This window comes from Cryptosporidium sp. chipmunk genotype I, assembly GCF_004936735.1.
Source record: "Cryptosporidium sp. chipmunk genotype I strain 37763 chromosome Unknown contig_23, whole genome shotgun sequence".
In the NCBI taxonomy this organism is placed as follows: Eukaryota; Apicomplexa; class Conoidasida; order Eucoccidiorida; family Cryptosporidiidae; genus Cryptosporidium; species Cryptosporidium sp. chipmunk genotype I.
The window spans coordinates 128,262-151,771 of record NW_027125579.1 but is presented as its reverse complement, the minus strand read 5'-3'; the positions used below and the strand labels follow the sequence as shown (position 1 = coordinate 151,771).

General features: G+C 32.8%; 11 protein-coding genes across 11 annotated transcripts in view; 7 read left to right on the top strand and 4 right to left on the bottom strand.

The window, feature by feature from the left end:
• Nucleotides 1-2,326, bottom strand: part of ELE39_002175 (Low complexity with large Glu repeat) — a gene marked incomplete at both ends in the record, with an annotated part of 4,001 nt that extends 1,675 nt beyond the window's left edge. The window contains one exon of the mRNA XM_067345025.1: nucleotides 395-2,326. Coding sequence (XP_067202946.1) covers nucleotides 395-2,326 — 1,932 coding nt within the window. The remainder of the gene's footprint in view (nucleotides 1-394) is intronic.
• A 901-nt stretch (nucleotides 2,327-3,227) lies between these two features.
• On the top strand, nucleotides 3,228-3,944 carry ELE39_002173 (ASF1 anti-silencing function 1 like; the record flags this gene model as incomplete). The annotated part of the gene is made up of 1 exon (XM_067345023.1): nucleotides 3,228-3,944. The coding sequence occupies one exon, from the start codon at nucleotides 3,228-3,230 to the stop codon at nucleotides 3,942-3,944; it is 717 nt and encodes a 238-aa protein (XP_067202944.1).
• Nucleotides 3,945-4,578: 634 nt separating this feature from the next.
• ELE39_002172 (rm CRAc-like protein) lies at nucleotides 4,579-5,154 on the top strand (the record flags this gene model as incomplete). The annotated part of the gene is made up of 4 exons (XM_067345022.1): nucleotides 4,579-4,703; nucleotides 4,795-4,896; nucleotides 4,993-5,100; nucleotides 5,139-5,154. The coding sequence occupies 4 exons, from the start codon at nucleotides 4,579-4,581 to the stop codon at nucleotides 5,152-5,154; spliced, it is 351 nt and encodes a 116-aa protein (XP_067202943.1).
• A 268-nt stretch (nucleotides 5,155-5,422) lies between these two features.
• Nucleotides 5,423-7,516, bottom strand: ELE39_002171 (extracellular with a signal peptide and 8 kazal repeats; the record flags this gene model as incomplete). Its single annotated transcript, XM_067345021.1, has 1 exon — nucleotides 5,423-7,516. The coding sequence occupies one exon, from the start codon at nucleotides 7,514-7,516 to the stop codon at nucleotides 5,423-5,425; it is 2,094 nt and encodes a 697-aa protein (XP_067202942.1).
• Nucleotides 7,517-7,905: 389 nt separating this feature from the next.
• Nucleotides 7,906-8,413, top strand: ELE39_002170 (uncharacterized protein; the record flags this gene model as incomplete). Its single annotated transcript, XM_067345020.1, has 3 exons — nucleotides 7,906-7,961; nucleotides 8,027-8,188; nucleotides 8,284-8,413. 3 exons carry the CDS (start codon nucleotides 7,906-7,908, stop codon nucleotides 8,411-8,413), a joined length of 348 nt encoding a protein of 115 aa, XP_067202941.1.
• Nucleotides 8,414-8,821: 408 nt separating this feature from the next.
• On the top strand, nucleotides 8,822-9,412 carry ELE39_002169 (thioredoxin peroxidase; the record flags this gene model as incomplete). The annotated part of the gene is made up of 1 exon (XM_067345019.1): nucleotides 8,822-9,412. One exon carries the CDS (start codon nucleotides 8,822-8,824, stop codon nucleotides 9,410-9,412), a length of 591 nt encoding a protein of 196 aa, XP_067202940.1.
• Nucleotides 9,413-9,470: 58 nt separating this feature from the next.
• ELE39_002168 (uncharacterized protein) lies at nucleotides 9,471-11,517 on the bottom strand (the record flags this gene model as incomplete). The annotated part of the gene is made up of 5 exons (XM_067345018.1): nucleotides 9,471-9,557; nucleotides 9,614-10,852; nucleotides 10,915-11,193; nucleotides 11,303-11,370; nucleotides 11,424-11,517. The coding sequence occupies 5 exons, from the start codon at nucleotides 11,515-11,517 to the stop codon at nucleotides 9,471-9,473; spliced, it is 1,767 nt and encodes a 588-aa protein (XP_067202939.1).
• Nucleotides 11,518-12,222: 705 nt separating this feature from the next.
• On the top strand, nucleotides 12,223-13,227 carry ELE39_002167 (nucleosome assembly; the record flags this gene model as incomplete). Its single annotated transcript, XM_067345017.1, has 1 exon — nucleotides 12,223-13,227. The coding sequence occupies one exon, from the start codon at nucleotides 12,223-12,225 to the stop codon at nucleotides 13,225-13,227; it is 1,005 nt and encodes a 334-aa protein (XP_067202938.1).
• Nucleotides 13,228-13,730: 503 nt separating this feature from the next.
• On the top strand, nucleotides 13,731-14,405 carry ELE39_002166 (transcriptional activator; the record flags this gene model as incomplete). Its single annotated transcript, XM_067345016.1, has 1 exon — nucleotides 13,731-14,405. One exon carries the CDS (start codon nucleotides 13,731-13,733, stop codon nucleotides 14,403-14,405), a length of 675 nt encoding a protein of 224 aa, XP_067202937.1.
• A 533-nt stretch (nucleotides 14,406-14,938) lies between these two features.
• Nucleotides 14,939-16,222, top strand: ELE39_002165 (conserved of plant or bacterial origin; the record flags this gene model as incomplete). Its single annotated transcript, XM_067345015.1, has 1 exon — nucleotides 14,939-16,222. One exon carries the CDS (start codon nucleotides 14,939-14,941, stop codon nucleotides 16,220-16,222), a length of 1,284 nt encoding a protein of 427 aa, XP_067202936.1.
• Nucleotides 16,223-16,765: 543 nt separating this feature from the next.
• ELE39_002164 (pyruvate:ferredoxin oxidoreductase NADPH-cytochrome P450 reductase PNO) lies at nucleotides 16,766-22,564 on the bottom strand (the record flags this gene model as incomplete). Its single annotated transcript, XM_067345014.1, has 1 exon — nucleotides 16,766-22,564. The coding sequence occupies one exon, from the start codon at nucleotides 22,562-22,564 to the stop codon at nucleotides 16,766-16,768; it is 5,799 nt and encodes a 1,932-aa protein (XP_067202935.1).
• Nucleotides 22,565-23,510: the final 946 nt, after the last annotated feature.

Below are 23,510 nucleotides of genomic sequence, written 5' to 3'. Positions count from 1 at the left end.
TTCTAAGTCTCTCCTCCTCCTCTTTTCTTAGTCTCTCCTCCTCCTCTTTTCCTAGTCTCTCCTCCTCTTCTTTTCTAAGTCTCTCCTCCTCCTCTTTTCTTAGTCTTTCCTCTTCTTCCTTTCTAAGTCTCTCCTCCTCCTCTTTTCTAAGTCTCTCCTCTTTTCTTAGTCTCTCCTCCTCCTCTTTTCTTAGTCTCTCATCCTCCTCTTTTCTTAGTCTTTCCTCTTCTTCTATTCTTAATCTTTCCTCTTCTTCCTTTCTAAGTCTCTCCTCCTCCTCTTTTCTAAGTCTTTCCTCTTCTTCTAATCTTAGTCTCTCCTCCTCCTCTTTTCTTAGTCTTTCCTCTTCTTCAATTCTTAGTCTCTCCTTTTCTTCCTCAACTTCCTTATTTACACTCCCAAACTCATCACTCCAATTATCAATGCTATCCCAATTATTTAAATGGTCAAAACCATCGTTTGAATCCCCAGCCTTTTTTGCTTGATCTTGGGCCTTTTCCTCTGATAATAAACCACTACACTTTACACTATTTATAACATCTAAATCATCATCCTTTCTCAAATCAAATCTACCTCCTTTATAACCCTTAACATAATCAATATCACTTTCCTCACTGAAAAAGTCATCACCCCAATCATTTTGTGTTTTTTTCCCCTCCACTTCCTCTTGCTCCTCATCCTCTTTTCTCGGTCTCTCCTCCTCTTCCTCCTCTTCATCAAATCCCCAACCATCATTATCCCAATCAGAATTATTCATACCATGATCTTCATTATTCGTGTTAATCTGATTACAAATTTTCGAATTTTTAGAATTATTCACTGAATCTAATAAATTATCTTGAATCTTTTTAAGATTCCAATCAACAACAGGATTACTCCTTTCATCAAAAAAGCTTTTGATATTGGAGACAAATCCTGTAAAGGATGAAATACTATTAGTATTAGTGACATTATTGTTATTAATATTATTATTATAGGAATCAAAAATGTTCTTAAAACTGCTTTCATCCTTATTCCCTTCCTTTTCAATAATATCATCATTAATAGATCCCGAAATATGGCTTACAAAATCATCCAAAAATGATGTTAAGCCTACGACATTCTTTTTATCTACTACCTCCATTTTATTTTCTATTCCTTCACTACTTTTCAATTCCTCGTTAATAAACTCACTCAAATCGTTTCCAATCTCAATATTAGTACCCAGTTCTTTTTTACTATTCAAATCTTCTTCTCCTTTCTCCTCTTCCCAACCATCATCTTCCCAATTCAAATCATCCACCAATTCTGAGTCCACCCTTACCTTTTCAATATATTCAATATTTCCCTCCTCACATTTATCACTATTTGTCTTAGTATCTAAATTTGTATAACTATTCTCAATCTCAAAGTCTGAGATTTTGTTGATAATATTAACCTGCTCCAATAATTCATTATCATTATTTAAATCATTATCTGAACAAAATGCAATCTTTCTCTTCTTATTAATCGACTTTATTTGCTCCAAATAATTCTTTTTATTCTTATCATTCATTAATTCTTCATCATTTAAAATAACTTTACAACTAGATTCTGGAGTATCATCCGAAGATGATAAAACATCTAGCAAATCCTTACCAACTATTTTAAATACATTTGGTAAACTATTTTCTACCATTAATCTACTCTTCATTTGACCTAATTTGCTCTGCAAATCCATTATTATTTCCTCCTTCTTCTTTAAAAGTATTTTAAGCTCTTCATTCTCAATCTTAAGCCTTTCAAACTCCTGATCTTTTACTATATTAGCTTCATTCATAACATCACCAGCATTAATATCACAATTATCTTCCATTACTAAGCCTTCCATCTCATTCATATATAATGAAGAAACGAGAATATTCGTAATGTCCAAGAAATTCTCCAATTCATGATCTGTCATTCTTGACTTTAAATCTCCATAATCATTCTCAACACTTATCTTCTTCCATTCATATCCACATTTTTTGCATTCCATACTTTTAAATGTTTTATTAAATGTGTTCATATTCTCGTCATGAACTTTCAATTGTTCAAATTCTTCATTTATTATTTTTAAAGACGAATTACAAATCTCATACTGATTCTTCCAATAATCAACCATTTCGTTACTAGATATTAAATCCTGTTTCAAGCTTTCATTATTTGAAATTATAACTTGTATCTCCTCTTCCAAAGATTTTCTAGAATCTTCTTGAATTCTCAATATCCGAATTAACTCAACAATATCCTCATTTCTTCCTAAGTCATATTCTTTAACAGATTCTCTTTTATCCTTATAATCCACTCCCATTATTAAATCTGCCATCCTTTATACTTTTCTTCAATCTTTCATAATAATTACTTACAATATAAATATATATTTATATATATACAAATATATTTACTTATAATTTATTCTTTCTCTTTTATATATCTATAAATATCTATCTTAATTTTAACTCGGATTATTTAAATCTAGAATGGCTATAAATTAATATTAATTTGTGATTGCCCCCCACCTAGTTTATTAGGTCGGTACCTTTAATTAATATGTAAAATTGAGAGGAAAAATAAAACTCATCTAATTTGTACTAAACCTGTGAATATGACTTTGAAATATTATTATAATTGTAACTATTATTCACTTAGTAACAATAATAAATCTTATCCTTTATTATTTTCACAATCTATAGTTTTTTTTGCTGTGTATTTTTACTTTTGTCCTAATTTTGCAACCTCGGTTGGATCAGGAAAAAAAAAATGTATTAATTTATTATATTTGGAGAGAGCCCGCCCAAACACCAAAAAAATATATATTTTATTTTAATATCAGTTAAAATATGTAATATTTCTTTTAAAAAGAGGGGAAAGAAACAAAAAGATAATATTAAATATAGATTACAAGTTTCTGAACTTTGAATACTTGAGAAAGGTATAGACAAACTGAAAAATAGTCACTATATGTAAATGTAACATATTTTATATAGTAAGTAATTATTTGTGTGTTCACTCAAGTAATTCCAGAAATTTGTATAGAAAAACAACTACTACAACTGCTACTACTAATACTACTAACACTATTACTTTGTTTCAATTGTGGATAGTTATGCTAAATTTTTACTCTATTAACTTAAAATCTGTTAAATTTGCAAGATATTGAATATAGAGGAAAAGAATATATAGAAAAGATATAGAGTAAGACAAAAATAGAAATAAAGAGGAAAAAAATGTCACTAGTAAATGTAACATCAGTTAAAGTTTTCAAGAATCCAACAGAAATTACGGAACCATTCGAATTCGAAATTTCTTTTGAATGTCTACAAAACCTGGAAGAAGATCTTGAATGGAAGATTGTATATATTAGCTGTGCAGAATCTAAAGATATGGACCAAGAACTTGATTGTATTGCTTTGGGACCAATAACAAGAGGAGCACTCAAATTTATCTTTAAGGCTCCTTCTCCAGATTTCACAAAAATCCCTCCTGAAGATATACATGGAATGGCAGTAGTTTTAATTCTTGGATCGTATCGAAACGAAGAATTTATCAGAATAGGATATTATGTACACAACGTTTACACTGATCCCTTACTTGAAGACAATCCCCCTGATATTCCAATTCTTGATAAACTTCAAAGAATCATCCTTAGTGAATCTCCAAGACTCACTAGATTTAATATTGGTTGGGACACTAAACAAGAATATCAGAACCTTACATCTTGTTGCGATGAAGACCAAATCAACTCACAAAAGAGCTCCAACAACGATTCTCAAGACTTCATTGGCTCCCAAACATCCTCAAACTCTTCCCCCAAACCTTCTCAATCTCAGCTTTCAAACTTAAATAGTCAAAAACTTCTTTCTTCCCAAGGCCCCACATCACAATCTTCCAATACCAATAATGAGAATCTGGATGCTAATCTTTCTAGTATAAGCTCCAATTAAACTAGAATCAACTCAATTTATCGGTAATTGGATTTAATTAATGCTTATTTTTCTTTCTTTTACATTGTTTCTATAAATTCACAACTTATGAGAGAATTGGAATCAGGAAAAACCCAGTGATTCCTGATTGTTATTTTAGAAAAAAAAGGCGGGAAGTTTAGTTTTGACCAGGATTCAGAAAAATTTTCATTATAGAAAGTAATTTCTATGTAAATTATCTTGATCTTTTTGAAAATCTTAATTCAATAGCAATAGACCTGCGATAAAACAGTTATTTACTATATCCTTTCCTTTCACTTTACCCTCTCCCTACCTTCAATATTAAACCTCATTTGTTTATTTATTTCACACATTTCTTTCTTAAATAATTAACTGATAGCTTTGGCGGCAAAATTTTTGACGTCCCTAAAAATAATATTAATCTTTGCCTTTTTTGAAAATTATGCTGTGAATAAAACAAATATATATAGAAATATTTGTGTGTTAGAATTATTACAGATTAGACTTAATAGTTTAATTTGAACCAATTATTGTTGTTGAATAAGGACATAGAAAAATAAAGGAGAGAAATAGAGGAAAAAAGATAGATATATACATATTAACTTAGAATTTCTTATAAATATTAATATTGAATATGAATACGCAAGATCAAATAGAGGAAATTCATAAATACGAGGATTTTCTTGAAAATGTTCTGCAGAAAGATCTTGAAAAGCTTTTAAAACAGAAAGAAGAAGTCTTAATTAAGATTCAGGAGATGTAAGTAAATTTATTTAAAGCTTAAATTTTAACTTGAAATCATTTTTAATGATGATTTGGCCACTGTTCTTATAATTTCTTTTTCATACAGACAAAAGCTTGAAAGAAATATTTTAATTTTTAAAGAGATGAATTTAAGCGAACTAAATACAAGAACTAATCTTGGATGCGATGTTTTTGTTGACACTCTTATGTAAGTTTAACTTTTGGACTTATTTTTTTATTTATCTATCATTTTTAATAAATTATATGGAATATAATATTAAATACTTTGGTATTTTTCCCATAGTCCTGATTTATCCAAGATATGTGTAGAGCTTTCATTTGGATTCTTTCTCGAACTTAATCTCGATGAAATCCCTTATATATTAAGCCTTAAACAAGAATTTGAGCATAGGTAAGTTTAAACCACTTATTCAACTAAAAAGAAGAAAGAAAGAAAAAAGATTAGAAATTATTATTATATTTATTTATAAAAATAACTCCTCTATCTCCTTCTTGCTATTCATTAGTAAAATTGAAAAGCTAAACCATGATATTTCTTCGATTAAAGCCAGAATTAAGGTTGTAAGTTTACTCGTTATTCAACCATAATGTTATTTCTATTATTATAATTACTTTATTTTGTTCCAGTTTATGGAAGCAATTTCACTATACCATAAGCAATGAATACACTTAGATATATATAAACCTTACTCCCGCTACGATTCTCTTAATTACTAATAGTTATGATTCATCCTGTATAAACCAGTATACTTATAAGAAGGAATCTCGTTAAGCATTTCCCTGATCTTTTTTTGAAATTCACGCTCTCTCTTTTCAGAATAATCACCACCACCGCCAAAATCATTCTCCCTATAATCATTTTTGGTTTCATCATCGTTCCTATAATCAGAACTCTGGTCATTTGTTGAATTCTTAAAATACTTGTAATCATTTATATCATCACATGGAATTCCTGCATGGCCAACTATTCTGTATCCAGGAATTAAACATTGTAAATAAAGAAATTCACAATAACTATATATGGTCTCTCCAGTATTTAAACAATGGTAAACCTTTTGAGAATGAGTACAATCCCTCAAACAATCCTGTATCTTTTCTTGAGAAATCATGAAATCATTTAATTCTGAACAAGGTATACCAGGCTCTGCCACAAGTTGTAATTTTGGATTTCTACACTGATCCCTATGAAATGCACATCCTGATGGATATGTAAGCATATTACTGCCACAATGAGCCATTCTAGGTGAATAACTGCAATCAAATTCACAACTATTTGTCTCCAATCCATGATTTAACATGTGAACCTCATAACCAAGCATACCGGTCATATTCTTATGCAATGTATTATTAGTCTCAATATGGTTGTAATTATTACTATCGTAAATTCTATTATCAAATAATAAACCTGAGTTATTTTCCATCTCACTCCTGGCATTATCTTCTTGTAAATTTGCATTATTTATCACAATAATCGAATTCTCAGTCAGTCTTGATTCCTCAATTTTTTCTTCAAAAGCATTGGATTTGAAATTTGTAATGCCAAAATATACCTCATCCATGGTCTGATACTCTTTAGCTATAGACTCCAAGTCCTTATTTCTATCTTCCTCCCTACATGGAAATCCCATGGGCTTTGCTAAATATAATTCGGGGTTTCTACACATTTCATTACTGAATTCACAGTAACTATAATATGTCTTATTATCACTTCCACACATATATGATAATGTTTTACCAAATGGGCAATCATCCCGGCATTTGTCAATTTTGACGGGATTAGTAAACTGAAAAGCACTAGAACACTTTACTCCAGGAATTTTGACAAGCCTTAAATCTGGATCTAAGCATAAAGCATTTCTCATTTCACAATAACTGCTATAAGTTATACCATCTGAACCACATAATGGATATTCCCATACTTTTGTACATTTAAACCAGCATGATCTGGTAGTACCAGTTGATGTAGTATTTGGCATTTTATCAATAATATTTTCAACTCCATCAGATATTTTACTCCCACAAGGTAATAATACATTTGATCTTCTTAAATTTGGATCTCTACATCTTGCTCTTTTAAATTCGCATGGATTCCTATAAGTTACACCATCTGATCCACATATTGGTATCAATATAGATGAACATTTATTTTTTTTTAAACATTCAATCTTTTTTGTTTGTTGAACAATAACCTTTTCATCATAAATCTGGCTTTCACAAGGTAATCCTGGGAAACCAACAATTGAAAGAGTTGGATTCCTACATCTAGATTTTCTAAATTCACAATAATTAATATATGTTTTCCCATCAGAACCACAATAAGGAATATAATGCTCTGAACATAATCCGTCACATTCTGAACTCGAAATATCAAATTTAGTCTCACTTCCACATGCCAAACCTGGTAATCTTGCTAACTGAACATTTGCATCCTCACACATAGCTATATCTAATGCACAGCTATTTATATAAGTCACGCCATTTGTACCACAATATGGAAACTCTACTGGTGCACACCCTTTCTCACATCCTGTATATTTAGTTGCATCCATTGATCCAAGTATTCCACATGGTATTCCTGGCATCTTTTGTAGTTGAATTTTCGGATCCAAGCACCTTGCTCTCATATAAAAACATCCGTTTATATAAGTTACCCCATTTGTTGCACAATATGGAAAAAAATTTAAATTGCATCGGATTCTGCAGTCATCTTGGTCTGAGTTGCTTGAAAAATCGATGGAATCCATCTGAAGCTTTGCATAATGAGCAAATAAACTCAGCCATGTTAACGCCCCCAGGTGAAACAACATTCCTACTTTATTTTTATTTCCCTAATAATTTATTATCAATATTCTCCCTTACTTTAACCAACCCACTTTTTCCTTATATGCCACCTTTTGCTTTTAAACCACTCAAGCCCCAAATAATTTCAATCACTCAAATTCTCATCTAATTCCAATTGCTTTTATCTTTTGCAAACTGTTCTATTTCATACTTTGCATGGTTAAGTTACTCAATTTGCTACACGTCATTTGGCGGTTGAATGTTTGGCGCTGAAATGTTTTTTTTTTGACTTTTCTTCCAAAGCAACAAAAATATTAAAAAAGCAGTAAGAATTTGTAGCGATTATCCGTTAGGTTGGTTATTAGATTAATAAACATTAGCTCCGAGATTTCAAAGATTTTTAAGGTTAAAAGAAATGAGTAAATGGTCATTTACAAAGGAAAGTGACCTGGAATATATTCTCATTCAAATGTACGTTAAATACCTAATAATCTTCAATTTTACCATACTTATTTATTCTTTTCCCCATTATATAGAGACGGAATTCCAAAGAATGTTATCAATGCAGATCTTCTCAATGCAATAATCAACTCCTCGATGTTAAGTGTTTTGGGTAATATTGGTTCTACACCCATCAAGTACCATATATTGTTCTTATCTAACCAAACTAATCATGCAGTTCTTGTTACGAATGTTAAGTAAGTTACTCTTTTCTCCAACCAGAGAATCATCCGTTAACTTTTTTTTACTATCTTTTTTTTTTAAATTATTAACTGTAATCTTTTATACATAGTAATTCTTGTCAATTCAGGTTCTGCCTTTCCATGATCAGTTATTGGGATAACTATCCTTTATTCAGAATTAATACTATAAAGGCTGGATCTACACTTTCAACTGTACTTTCTGAATTACAATCATTTTAATAAATAGGAATAATTTGACCTAATACTTATATTTGGTCAACTTGAAAAATTATGTATTCGTTTTCAACCAAGAAAATACTCCAACCAATTACTGCTTTTTCAATACTTTTTATATTCCAATAACTCTCAACTTAGGTGATAAGGTCACTCCAATTAATTTTTCTCTTATTTTTTACTTTATTTTCTTACATGCATTTATTTACAACCTCTGGCGCCAACCTGGAGAAATTTCCCGGGAACTACCCCTCATTTCTTCGAGCATCTAACTGGAGAAATTTAGGTATAACGAATTTATTCAATAAATTCATTCTGTGGATTTTATTTCAATTTTCCATAAATTGGGCGAAATATTATTTTAAAAACTTTTTAATCTCTGCTCCACTTTGAGGCTTACGATAGTTTATTGAAATGAGCACTTTAGTTAGAAAGGAAGCACCAAACTTTACTGCCGAAGCAGTAATGGCAGATGGATCTTTCAAAAAGGTCTCCTTGAGCGATTACAAAGGAAAATACGTCGTCTTGTTTTTCTATCCATTGAACTTCACCTTCGTATGCCCATCTGAAATATTAGCATTCAATCAAGCACAAAAGGACTTCGAAAAGTTGGGGGTACAGCTCCTCGCTGTCTCAGTTGATTCTCAATACTCCCATGCTGCCTGGAGGCGCACACCTCTCGAGCAAGGTGGAATTGGGCCAGTCGCCTTCCCACTAATTTCCGACTCATCCCATGCCATTAGCAAGAGCTATGGTGTACTCCTCGAGCAGGGCGGTATTGCTCTCAGAGGTTTGTTCATCATTGACAAAGAGGGTATTGTTCGTTCTGAGGTAATATATGACCTACCATTGGGAAGATCAGTAGAGGAAACTTTGCGTGTTATTGATGCAATACAATTTACTGAAACCCATGGTGAAGTTTGCCCAGCAAACTGGAAGAAGGGCCAGAGAGGAATGTCAGCCACTCATGAGGGCGTCTCCACTTATCTTAAAGACTCATTCTAGAGTAATTTGAGTTTTTTAAGACCGAATTCTTTTTTATTTAATTTTTTCTTAACTTAGGTCATAGGTCAGATCCAAAAAGAGTATCGTCGTCACCACATCTAGATCCCCTGTGACGGCTAGATTGTGGAATAGTTGCAAATAAACCCTAGAATTGTTTATGTAATGTTAAATTTAAATTTTTCTTTGTTTGCCCTAACTTACCTTTCTTGGCGTCAGTAGTCTTCTATTAGAGATCATTACTCTTCTTCCAAAACCGGACATCCCACTCTTTGGACTCTCAAGGGACTTTATTGCAGGATTATTGTCATTTTCGGCTTTAATACTGTAAGCTGCTTCCTGAATCTCTTTAATATCTGAGCTTTGGTTCATCGATCCTACTCTAGATTGATCTATTTTTTGGATCATTCTTAATGACTGCATTAATATATGCTCCATAGATTGAGTATTCTTAGCTTTACTCCTTCTTAATTTTCCCTTTCTTTTCTTATTTGAAACTTCTTCATTTTTATTGTTATAATTCTCGTACTCATTCAATAGTTTGCGTATTTTAGCAATTTGGCTCAAAATATCATCAATCTTTGTTTCTTCCTGGCCCAAATTTTCAATTAAAGAAATCTCGTCTAATTTTTGTTCCACCAATTCCTTCTCAAACTCTGCTAATAATTTTTCAATATTTTCAGCTGAAACAGGTACCTTTGATTCCTTCAATTTAGAAATTTCATCGACTAAAAATTTCTCATCCTGCTTTATTTTTGAATTCAATGACACAATTTCCTCCTCAAGTAAGTGATTTGCTTCATTAATATGTTCCAACTCTATTAAATTGTAATAATTGTTGCTGACTTCGCTCCTTGCATCAATTTGTCTCAATTTCTCTCTTTTGCTTTCTAAGCAAATATTTAACTCGTTGATTTCATCCAAGTACCTTTTATTTTCAATCAACTCTTGCATAAATTTGGAGGTTTCTAGCTTTTTTTTATCCAATTCATCACTAATTCTCAATAACTCCTCCTTGCCTAATTTAATCTCATCTACTTTTGAAATTAGATCATTTTCTAATTTAATGATTTCTTCCTTAATTGACACTTTCTTTTTCTCACTTGCCTCGCTCTTCTCTTTCAATTTTGCTATTTCTGCTGAAATATTATTATTTTCATTCATCCTTGTCTCTAATTCATCCTTTATTTCCTTATCCGCTATACACAACTCTCTCATTTTCTCCTCTCCTTCCTTTTTCGACTTCTCAATCAAAAGCTCTAAATTATCTTTTGAAGCAATTAAACCCTTCTTCTCCTGAAGAATTTGGTTATACTCATCATTCAAGCTCTTAAACCTCTCAGACAAATAACTACCCAAATCTGAAAGTTGTTCCCTTTTTCTTTCTTGCTCATCAATTACTCTTCTAAACTGGCTTTTCTTTTCAGTCCAATTCTCAATTGACTGTATTATTTTTAATTAAAGAGTTTATAGTCGCAAATATTATTAAACTATTCTAAACATACCTTTAAAATTGAATCATTATCTTTAGATACATCTTTTATCATAACGTCCATCTTAGTCAATTCTCCAGTCTTTTCTTTAATTTGATCTATTACTCTACTCAATTCCTCCTCCACTCTCCTTCGATCTAAATTCTTTTCCTTAAGTGATTCTTCATACTTATTTCTCATTTCAACTCTTGCCTTTTCTTGAACAGCCTTTTGATCTTTCAAATAGTCAATGATTTGGTCCTCCATCTCTTTTACCTGGTCAATTGTCTGTATTAATGATTCGATCTGGCTCTATCCGATAATAAATTATAAAGATAATTAATATTACTAATTTTATATTCCAATAATGCTCACCATATTCCTATGATAAACATACTGATTTCTCTATTATTTAACTTACGTTAATCTCTATTGTATTCTCTTTCTCATTGGCAATTTTCTGATTAATCTCCTCATATATGATATTTGCTAAATACTTTGTTACTAATCATCAAATTTAACATTTATTTGTTTTTACTCACCCTTCTTCAAATTTTCGATCGAATCCTGCTCGTTATTCAAAATTCCAAAGACATTATCCTCAATATAATCATTATCATTGCTGTAATAAATCATTTTTATTTATTATTACTTTTTTTTAATGGGATTTTCTATTTTAATTTCATTTAATATGAATTATAAAGCGCAATTAATCTTTTATTCTTAATGAACTTTCTTTGTTCTGTGTCTTGATATTCTCTCTTATTCTCCTTTTTTATGCAATTTTTTATAATTATTTTCTTGACTGATTTTTTCTAGTTCATACCATAACTGTTGTGTGTATATTTTTCCATTCATTCTTTAATATTTGCATGTGGATAAATTTTTTTGATTATTCCTATACCGGTGTTGCATGCAATTTACTTATTGATTTAAAAAAACAAAAACACATGACACGTAAGTAAAAACAATAAAATCTCAGTGAAAAAAAAAATTAATAATTATAAATTTAGAATGTAAAAATTCTTTTTATTTTGAAATAATCGAAGTTAACTCTAAGAAGACCAGTAATTTTATGTTAGATCTAAAAGCACTAAAACTAATCTCTTTTGTAGCTGAATCGACTAATTCTTTTCCAATATTAAAAAATCGTGGTAGTTTTAGTCAAAAGGTTACAAATTATCTAATTATACTTTGTAAAATACTGCCTGTTCAACTGGCCGGATTTTCCCGCCCAGAAAACAGGGTCAGAAATTAATGTCAAGATTTACAAAATCGTTTTTCTGTCGTTAAGGATAGCATCTTTTAACTCTAATTATTAATATTTATAAAATATTTAGGATGAACAGCAGCACTTCTGGAGACAAAGTAGAGGAAATAGATGAATTGGAGCAACATTTATCTGAAGAAAGTAGGGAATCTTTAAAAAAACTAAAAGATTTACAGACTGAATTTAACTTGATAGAAAAGGAGTACTTGGCAGAAATGCGAAAGCTCCGCTCAAAATATGAAGCTCAGTATAACCAGATTTATTATAGAAGAGATCAAATCTTGGAATCAGGTACTGTTGAAGAATCTGGAACTCCTGGACTACCTCAATTTTGGATTACTGCAATGAGGAACAGTAGAATGCTAGGGTCAGCTATTGAAGAGTATGACATTCCTATTCTTTCATACCTTAAGAATATCACTACAGAATGGACTTCAGAACAACAATCTGGCTTTATTCTAAATTTTAACTTTGCTCCAAATCCTTTCTTTGAAGGCACCAATATTAAAAAGGAGTATGTTATGGTTTTCCTAGAAGACGATGAGCCACTATTAAGCAATACTGTAGTAAGCAAGATTGAATGGAAGCAAGGAAAAGATCCCACTCAAGAAGTTGTTGTTAGAAGGCAAAGGCATAAACAGTCCAAAGAAGTTCGTATTGTGACTGAAACTGTCCATAGAGAAAGCTTCTTTAACTTCTTTAAATCCTTAAATGTTCCCTCTGACGAAGAACTTGCAAAAATGGATCGTTTTGACATCATGGAACTCGAATCTACTGTAGAAACTGATTATGAAATGGGTGTCTTTATAAGAGATAAATTGATTCCATACTCACTATATTGGTTTACAGGAGAAGCTATTGATGAAGATGACGAACTAGAAGAAGATGACGAAGGTGATATCCTTAATGTAGATGATGAAGATTCTGATAGTGAATCAGATAGTAGTAGTAATAGCAATAGTGACACTGATTCAGATAGTGAAGATGACAGATTTAATAAAATCGGTAATCGTAACAATAAAAAGAACTTATTTGGAAACATGAATAGTGCAAAATCCTTTAAAAGAAATTACTAAATTAAAAACTTATAAAAATTGTATGGTCAATCAATTTTCTACCCAAGTTCAAACTATTAAGCTTTTCTTTTAAACTTGTAAATACGATAAATGCTCAAATAAAATACACGAGTCTAATGAAGCAATAGCTACCTTTCTTTCTACCTTTACTTCAGGGCATCTTTCCCTTCATTCACCTACTTATATCTTTAGTACTATCATTAACCATTACTTATATTAATTACCATTCTTATTTCGCATTATTACTTCTTTTTCTTAAACATTTTTATAGTGATATATATATAATATATATAAATATAATCTAACTTTTGGCGCCAGCCATATCAGTTACGTCAAGAATTGATTATACAAGATTTAGAAAAAGTAGCTTTTTAAAAGTAAGAAGAGAAATTCAGATTTTTAACTTAAACTATTACTTTAATTCCAAATCAAAGGCTTTTATTGTCTTATCTTCTACTCTCTTTAATGAAACAATAATATTTTATAGCTAAATATATCCCAAAATGACTCCAGAAGAAACTAATAAAGAATCAGAAAAAATTAAAGAGAAGAGTGAAATTTTATCTGCGTTTGAAAACGCTATTAATGATGAAAAAAATAGAGGAATTATATATATTTCCAGAATTCCTCCAAAAATGCAACCTCATAATATTAGAGAAATAATGTCCAAATTTGGTGAAGTTGACCGAATTTTTCTAAGGCCTGAGGACAAATCAAAACATGAACAAAGAGTTAAAATGAAGGGTGGAAACTACATTAGGTACATTGATGGTTGGGTCGAATTCAAAGATAAGAAAGTTGCGAAAATGGTTGCAGGCTCACTAAATAACACTAATGTTGGAGGCAAAAAAAGGCATAATGCTTGGAGAGATGATATTTGGTGTATTAAGTATTTATCGAATTTTAAGTGGCATAACCTAACAGAACATAATAGATACTTAAAATCTGTTAGAAAAACTAAACTTCAAGCTAGAATTACTCAAGTTCAGAAGGAAAACAACTTTTACTTGCAACAAGTAGAAAAGGCTCATCGAATGAAAACCTCTGAGAAATCGAATGCTAATAATTTAGCCCAACAAGGAAACGTCAACATAAATAAATCAAGACCCTATGAAAAGCCACTTATTGAAAGTAATGAGAGTAAAATCAGCCAAAAGTCACTCTCTAACTTGCTTTGAGTGTACAAATATATTTGTTTTAACATACATATATCTGAGTGTAAAGCATTGAATAATGCACTTATACTCTATTTTGTTCTTATTATTCACTTTATTACTTTATTCTTAATTATTTATACACTTCCCCTCCTAATCACTCTTTCCTCAGCCATGCATATTATTTCCATGCATTAAATTTAATTTCAATTCGAACCAGCGCAATATTTAGGCGGGCACTTGGGGAAATGTATTAAATTATTTATTAATACTTATGTGGATAGATCTAACTATAATACACAATGTGCAACATAAATAATATAATTATAACAATTCAAGAAGTTATATTTTGATGCTAGACGTAATTAATATATTTAATAGTGAATTGAGGGGAGAGGTATAGAATTTAACAATTATTATATAAAACAATCTAAAAAGAAGCTTTGTTGAGTTACGAAATCCAAATAACTGAGTTTGAATTTTTAACAGCTTCTTCTGCAATAAGAGCTTTTGGACTGAAATTCAAGAGTAATCTTTCTTCTGATAGTTAATAAGAGATGTCCGGACCACAAAAACAATATGATTTATTCATTTGGGGATCCACTGGTTTCACAGGGAATTTAATATGTGATTTACTTGTTAGGACATATAAACCAGGAACGACAAACTTAAAGTACTGTTTTGGGGGAAGAAACGTAGATAGAATGGAAGCCCTTAGAAGGCGTCTTATCGAGACGTTGGACAAAGAAACAGGTACTTCTAAAGGTGAAGAAATGATTTCTTCTGTTCCAATGTTTGTATGTAACAATAACGAGGAAATTGGCAAGTGCATTGCTAACTCGAAAGTTTGTATTAATGTTTCAGGGCCATACACTGAATGTGGTGAGATTATAGTGAGTCTATGCTGCGAGCATTACACACACTATATAGATTTGTGTGGTGAACTTGCTTGGTCGAAAAGAATGCAGAGATTATATGGGGCTTCAATTGCATCCAAGGGTTTGAAGTTTGCCACAAGTTGTGGGTTCGTATCAGCTGTAATTGATCTAGGCTTACTACATCTACAAAACTTTGCAGCGCAAACAAGTGGTCTTCCATGCCAAGAAGTCTTACACTATGCTCAGCATGATGGGTATAGTCAATCAGCAAGCTATGGAACAGTGAAGAGTGTTTTATTGTCCATAAATGACCCAATAAAGGACGAAATAAAACAGTATGATCCTTATGGATTGTGTAACGGAACTTTATGCCTTAGCAACATTGCGGAAATTACTGAAAAGAATAGAGTTGCTTTTAGGCCAGTTTACAACTCAAGTATTCAGGCATGGACTTCACCAAATATGCTTTCCAGCGCTTACTCAATGTATGCTCACTTTGCTAATGAAGAAATGGGATATCCATATGGTATGGACTTTATTTTCTCTTCAAGATCTGTCAATAAGTCTTATCTTTCTGCCCTCACCAGTTGTTTCAAGGACAAGATTGGGAGATTCTTGTCTGAAAGATATATTATTTCAAAAATGGTTCATTGTGGAGCGCCATACTTTATCGGAGCAGGGCCAGATGTTTCAAAAGCTAGGGATACTGTCATTAAGTCAACCTTTGTTGGAACTACAATGCAAGGAAAGAACTATAAGTGTGTTGTTCAGGCAAGAGATCTTGAGAATTATAGTGTCTCAGCAGTCTTAGCGCTCGCTTGTTCCTTCTCAATCATTTTTGACTACGATAATCTTCCGCAAACTTCTGGGTTTTCTACACCCTCTGCCCTTTTTGGTGTTTCTGCTATCAAACAGTGCCAAGATTTGGGAATTCAATTTGAAGTCGAACACTTGGAAAAATAAATAGGGTTTAATTCAATATTTTCAACCGTTAAAAATGTCATTTTGCTTTTTAATCTTAAATTTTTTATTCACCCGATTTGCTGACAGCTTTCGATACTAATTTCAATTGAATTTTTCTTTTCTAAGAATCGCCTATCTCCATTAATGTTTATTGACGCATATTCGAGGGGACCTTTCATTGCATTTGTACTGTACACATGAATGTGCGCATGCAATTGTTGTTTGATAAAGATAATTTACACGTAGAAGTGCATGTGATGCCGGTATGTAAAATTAAAAAAAGAATTCTAATGTGGACAGACATTAAGTTTATAAATATTTGAAATTGGCTGAATAAAAATTAAAAAGTAAAATTAATAGAATTTCTATTAAGGTTTAAATAATCCATTGCTTTCTTTTTTAAGAAAAAATCATTTATTTAAAAAGAACTACAAAAAAATCATATTTGATATCAAAAATCATTGAAAAACTTTAAATTCTCTATTTTTTAAATAGTAGCGTCTCAGTTCTCAAGTTTTCTTTAAATTTAAATATAATTTCTTATCATGACCAGGCCTCGACATTATATCTACCCATTATCTGAATATCATTCAGAACACTATTAGCATCTTCTTCAGAGATTTCCTGCTCTGTTGTAGAACCGTGTTTAATAATTATCTGGATGATTGACTTTCTAATATCAATGGGAACCTGTTTGGTACCACATAGATAAAAGTAACCACACTTTTCTATCAAATTCTCGTAAATCTCATGACTATTTTCAAGCATTAAGTGTTGTACATACATCTTTTGGCCATATCTAATATTCTTGCAGTTAGATGTTCTATACCCTTTTGGGTCCCTAGAAAATGCAATATTTAAAGAAGTAATAACCCCTTCTCTTACATAATTCTCAAGTTCTTCACGATATAAATAGTCCATATCATAATATCTACAGCCAAAGTATAATATTACTGGCCCAATTTCTTCTTTTAATACGTCTCTAATATACTTCTTATTCTGAACAAAGGCTCTAAAAGGTGCAATTCCAGTGCCCATACAAGCCATAATAACTGGTGATCTATAATCAAAAGGTAAGTTAAAAGCACTTGCTTTAACATTTGAAGGAAGTCTGGTAATACTGTCCATTTTTTGCTCCGAGTCCAACATTGGTAGTCTTTTTAAGAAACCTGTGCATTGTCCATACCTAATCTCACCTGATTCAAGCTTCCAGTCCACTATTCCTACACAAAGTTCAATTTTTTCTCCATTCACGAATTTACTACAAGAAGCTATTGAATATGATCTCGACTTTATAAAAGGAACAATATCTAAAAGCTGAGCAAGAGTTGGTCTTGCAGATTTGAACATTTTAAACATATCCAAATATGTCCCAGTTTTTGATGAAAATTCCTCAATCAGCTTCTTCCCTTCGTTCTGAGCCCACTTCTTTGCCAGAACCTTCTCTTCTGGATCACTACAATAACGGTAGAATTCTTGGAAGAACTTGCGATTAGGCTTTCCCCAAAGATCCAAGCATTCCACAAACAATTGCAATACAGTTATATCGTGTCCAAACAATAAACTATATCTCTGATTTACCTTACTGGTACTATTTGCCTCATTGTCTTCATTCATACTTAACCTGAGCAAACTATAAGGATTATAACCAAACATTTCTATAGCTTTGATTGCCTCACTTGTTGAATTCTGACCATACAATGCTAAACTGTCTCCCAAGCAATATGAAAGAGATGGAATATCGTTCCCATCACCAATTAATTTAAATACAATATGCCTCACATCCTTATCGTAGTCTTGATTTGTTATTCTCCTATTCTCTATTACGGGAAGTAATACTGAATTTGGGGGAATTATTGGCTTATATTGTGAATTCCTACCATTACAATTCCCTTCCAATTTCTCACATAACGTGCCGGTTGCCTCATTCAACATATCAGTTCTACAAGAATCCAGTATTGTCACTTTAAAAGTAGTCTTCTTTGGAATCTCACTCTTTTCATTATGTTTTGGCTCTGGAGCATTAATTAATTGCAAATAATCCGGTAACCATTCAATTAGTTCAGTCTCGTACTTCTCTTCTGACTGATCATCTCCCATTCCCAATGCTCCAATTCTTAATGCTCCACAATCTGTCAAAAGCTTGTCCCATTTCTTTGCTGCCTCATTGAAGAAAACGTAGTTGGAATCACCTAAACCAAATATTCCAAATCTCATGAAACTACAGAATTTGTCATCTTTATTCTCCATGTGTTTCTCAAGCAAAGCTTCGTATAGTACTCCAGACGATCCTGGGAACTCTCCTTGTCCTGAAGTACTTGTAACAATTATTACCGTAGAAAACTTGTCTGGATTCAAAAATTCATCAACATCCAAATCATCCAAATTCAATGAGCTAGATGAATAACCCCTTGACACTAATTGGCTCTGTATATACTGAGCAACTTCTTCTGAATTCCCTGTCTCTGTACCGTATAATACATGCATTTCTTGCTCAATAAGCAAATCAGCATTAATTAAGCCACTAGTAGCTAATTCGCCAGTCTTACTGGCATTTTGAATGGAAATTAACTGGTCCTTGAGCTTTTTTATCTGATCCTTCAAAGCCGTTACTGTTACATTCTCAGACATGTCCTTCATTTTCTGGAACCTTTTGTCTGAATGAGCCTTTAACTTATCTTTTGCCATTGAAGCTAATTCTGGGTTACTCCTTATTAATTGTAAAAAACGATTCTCTCTCTTTAGGAAATTCTCAATATCAACCTTAACTTTTTTTGAGTCCAAAGTAAACCCAGAAGATACTATTGTTGTCAAATTATCCACAACCTCAGTTCTAACCAGCTCTGGATTAAATCTATACAAAGGCCAGTACCCACTCTCTACCGCAAGTTTAACACTCTCCTGCTGGAGATTATACTTGGTGTAGCCATGCTCAATACAAGTTGAATAAGCAACAATCAAAGAAGTTCCTGGGTATTTCTCTGCCTCCAATAAAGACTTAATAGTCTGAGAATAATTTGCTCCTAAAGCAACTGATGCAACGTACACCGACCCATATTCCATTGCTATCGATCCAATATCCTTCTTTTGTCTCAAATTACCACTCTGAGCAAACTTTGCTATAGCACCAAAAGGAGTACTCTTAGATGCCTGACCTCCTGTGTTAGAATACACCTCAGTATCTAAAATGATGATATTTACATCCTCTCCAAAGGATAAAACGTGGTCAAGGCCAGCATATCCAATATCGTAAGCCCATCCGTCTCCACCAACAATCCAATGGCTAATCTTGGGTATTAAATCTCTAGAATAGTAAAGCGTTTTCAAGAGCTCAACTCGGTTCTTCTTTAATACCTGAGCAAAATTATCACTGTTGATCAAATTATCCTCAAGCAACTTTGATATTTCTTCAAACAAGCTTTGGCATACTTCACCATTCCTAATATTCTTCAGCCATGATCTCAAATAATCCTTCAAATGATCAAACTTGGTAATAATCTCATTCCTGTTTTGAACTGAATGACCCTCATCTTCCAAGAACTCCTCTTCATCACCAATATTTTTCAAAATTTCATCGGAAACCAAATCTCTAAGTCTATCTCTTCTTTGTCTATATCCCACAACCATTCCTAATCCATATTCTGCATTATCTTCAAAAAGAGAATTACCCCAAGCCGGGCCATATCCTTTCTGGTTTTTTGTATATGGTACAGAAGGATAGGATGCTCCCCAAATTGAGGAGCAGCCTGTTGCATTTGCTATAACCATTCTCTCACCAAAAAGCTGTGTCAACAACTTTACATAAGGTGTTTCTCCACACCCTTCACATGCTGCAGAAAACTCAAGAAGAGGTTGCTGGAACTGTGAACCCTTTACTGTTGTCCTGTCAAACTTTTCAGCTTTATTCGGAAGGTCAATCAAATAATCCCAGTGAGATTTCTCCACAGTTTCCACCCTTTGAAGATTTTCCATGCGAAGTGCATCGTCCGGACATGCATGTACGCATAACTCACAACCAGTACAATCCAGTGGTGTTACCTGAATTCTATAGTAATATGATGAGAACTCCTGGCCTCCCTTGGCCTTCGGTATATGCATTGTCTCTGGTGCATTCTTAAACTCTGCTTCATCCAATAGAAATGGACGAATCGCTGCATGTGGGCAAACTATTGAACAGTAATTGCATTGAGTGCATTTATTCATATCAACAATAGGAATGGAAATGGCAATACCTCTTTTTTCGTACGCAGCAGTTCCAAGAGGAACCGTACCGGTAGGGTCAAACATGGATACTGGAAGTTTATCACCTTTCAAGGCATTAACTGGTCCTAGGATATCTTTTACAAATTGATTTACGTCGTGCTTCGGTTTTTGTTTCAAAACTGTGGATTTAGTTGTTTCTTGGCTCTTATTCCCGATTTCAGGAGCTGTAGAAGCCTTCTCTCCATCCTCGTCTTTGCTTAGCCAAGCAGACTTATAATAGGTTATCTGAATAAGGGATTCCAGAGTAAGGTCAACAGCCTTACAGTTTGAATTAACAACGGCATCTCCCTTCTTACCATAAGTTTTTTTAATGGCTTCCTTCACGAGCTTAATTGCAAGATCCAACGGAATGATATTTGCCAAGCTGAAAAAGACGACCATAAGTATATTGTTGATTCTTCTCCCAAGATTAGACTCCTGGGCAATCTTTTGGGCGTCAATAACGTAGAACTTAACATCTCTAGATGCAATCTGGTGCTTAATATTTGAAGGAATCTCGTGATCAAGCTCCTCCAAATTACTCCAGGGACAATTAAGTACAAAGCAGCCTCCTTGCTTAATGTTCTCCAAAACATCAAACTTGTGGACATATGATGGATGGTGTACTGCAACGTAATCGCATCTTTGGAGTAAATAGGCAGATTTAATGGGCTTTGGGCCGAACCTAAGATGGCTCATCGTAGCTCCACCAGCCTTTTTTGCATCATATGCAAAGTAACCCTGAACCTGAAGATCTGTAGACTCCCCAATAATCTTGATAGCATTCTTATTAGCAGAAACTGTACCATCAGAGCCGAGACCCCAAAAGAGGCACTGCTTTGTTTCACTCGTAAGCAAATCCAGCCTTGGCTGCCTAACAAATAAAGACTTGAATGTGACATCATCATCAATTCCAACAGAGAAATTATTGACTGGTTTTTCGCTGACCATGTTTTCCCATACTGCTAAAGCCATTCCTGGAGTAAACTCTTTACTTGCTAGACCATATCTACCACCCAATACCAAAATGCTCTTATTGCACAGTTCGGATCTCATAATGCTGGTAGATACATCCAAACAGAGTGGCTCTCCAAGAGAACCACTTTCTTTGCATCTTTCTAAAACGGTAATTCTTCTTACAGTCTTAGGGATTTTTTTAACAAAAGCATCGACAGACCAAGGCCTAAATAGCCTGACTTTGATCATACCGATCTTCTCATCACTTTTCTCCATTAGATAGTCAATCATCTCCTCAATTGTGAGACCGCCAGAACCCATTACAACGACCAAAAACTCTGCATCAGGGTGTCCATAATAATCAAAAAGGTGATAACTTCTACCAATCAATTTGGCCAGACGATCCATAACGCTCTGTACAATATCTGGAGTGGACTCATAATATCTATTTCTTGCCTCAGCAAGTTGGAAATAGACATCAGAGCTTGTGGCAGTACCCCTTAGAGTTGGGTGTGTGGGATTCAATGCTCTTTCTCTGAACTCTTTAAGTTTTTCATATGGAAAGATATTTTTAATAGTATCATAACTGATCATATCAATCTTTTGTAATTCGTGAGATGTTCTAAATCCATCAAAGAAATTAACAAAAGGAACACTGCACTCAAATGTACTTACATGTGAGACCAATGCCAAATCCATGACTTCCTGTACTGTCATAGCTCCCAAAAAAGCCCAACCTGTTTGTCTAGCAGCCATAATATCGTTGTGGTCTCCGAAAATAGAGAGTGAAGATGTTGCGATGGCTCTGGCCGTAACATGAAATACGCATGGCCAAAGCTCACCAGCAATTTTATACATATTCGGAATCATTAGCAACAATCCTTGTGAAGCAGTAAAGGTCGTTGTAGAGCAACCAACGGATAAAGATCCATGTAATGCACCTGCAGAGCCCATCTCACTCTGCATTTCAACAACCGATACAACTTGGTCGAAAATATTTCGTCGTCCACGAGACATCCATGAGTCTGCCACCTCGGATATTGTGCTAGAGGGAGTGATTGGATACGTGAATGCTACTTCAGAGCAGGCATAGGCAATATGGCAAGCAGCTACGCATCCATCTACTATTTCTTTTTCGCCCATACTAAACTTTATTTCTCAATCCTTATACTCTTTACTTGACAATCTTTTCTTGTTTAATTTTAGGCTTGGTTCATATTACTTTAAATGTTTAATCTTTATTCTCTCTTAAACAGAAATCTTTTTCAACTTTTTTTAATACTTTGAATAATTCTAAATAATAATTTTCTTTTATTTAATCCCTTTCCCTCATTCTCGATTCTTTACTTTTTTACGAGAAGTCAAAAATCTCGAAGTGTCCCCTCCCTCGACATGTTTGTCTTTTTTACCGCCAAAGTGTATTTACTTTAAATTTTGCAATTAAATTATTAGATTATCGGCTCAAAAAATAAAAATAAATAATAATCACGATAAGGATGTATGTTTTCTTGATCTAATGTTAGAATTTTAAAAAATCTAGTTTAATGCGTTTATTGGTTTTAAGCTATATTTACGAACAGACCTGGAGATATCAATCTACTGCTTTGAACTAGAATTTGAATTCAAATTTTCGTGAAATATAACCACTAGTCTTTTCTGGGCTAAAAAATCGGTATACAAAAATTATAAAAACTTAAGTGTACAAGAACAAATTTTTTAAATCAGATTTTGTACCCACTAAGTGAAATATCATCTAAATCAAATACCTAGAAAAAATCAACCACACTTTTAAATGACTTAAAACTTAATAGTAGAGAAATCATTGTGTTTTGCATTAAACTCCCAGCAATATATTGCATGTAATGCTTGCATGCATGTATGCATGGAGAAAAAAACACGTATGTGTTATGTGGACAGTCCGGTAAATATACCGACACATAAGCAAAATAATACAAAAACATTTTTTTTAGGAGAAATCAGAAATGTGTGACGTGTAAAATTTTTTCAATTACTTTTTTTATTCTAAAATATTTTTTTTTAAAAATCGGAACAAAAAATGCAATAATAATTTTTTTTGGGAGAAAAAATA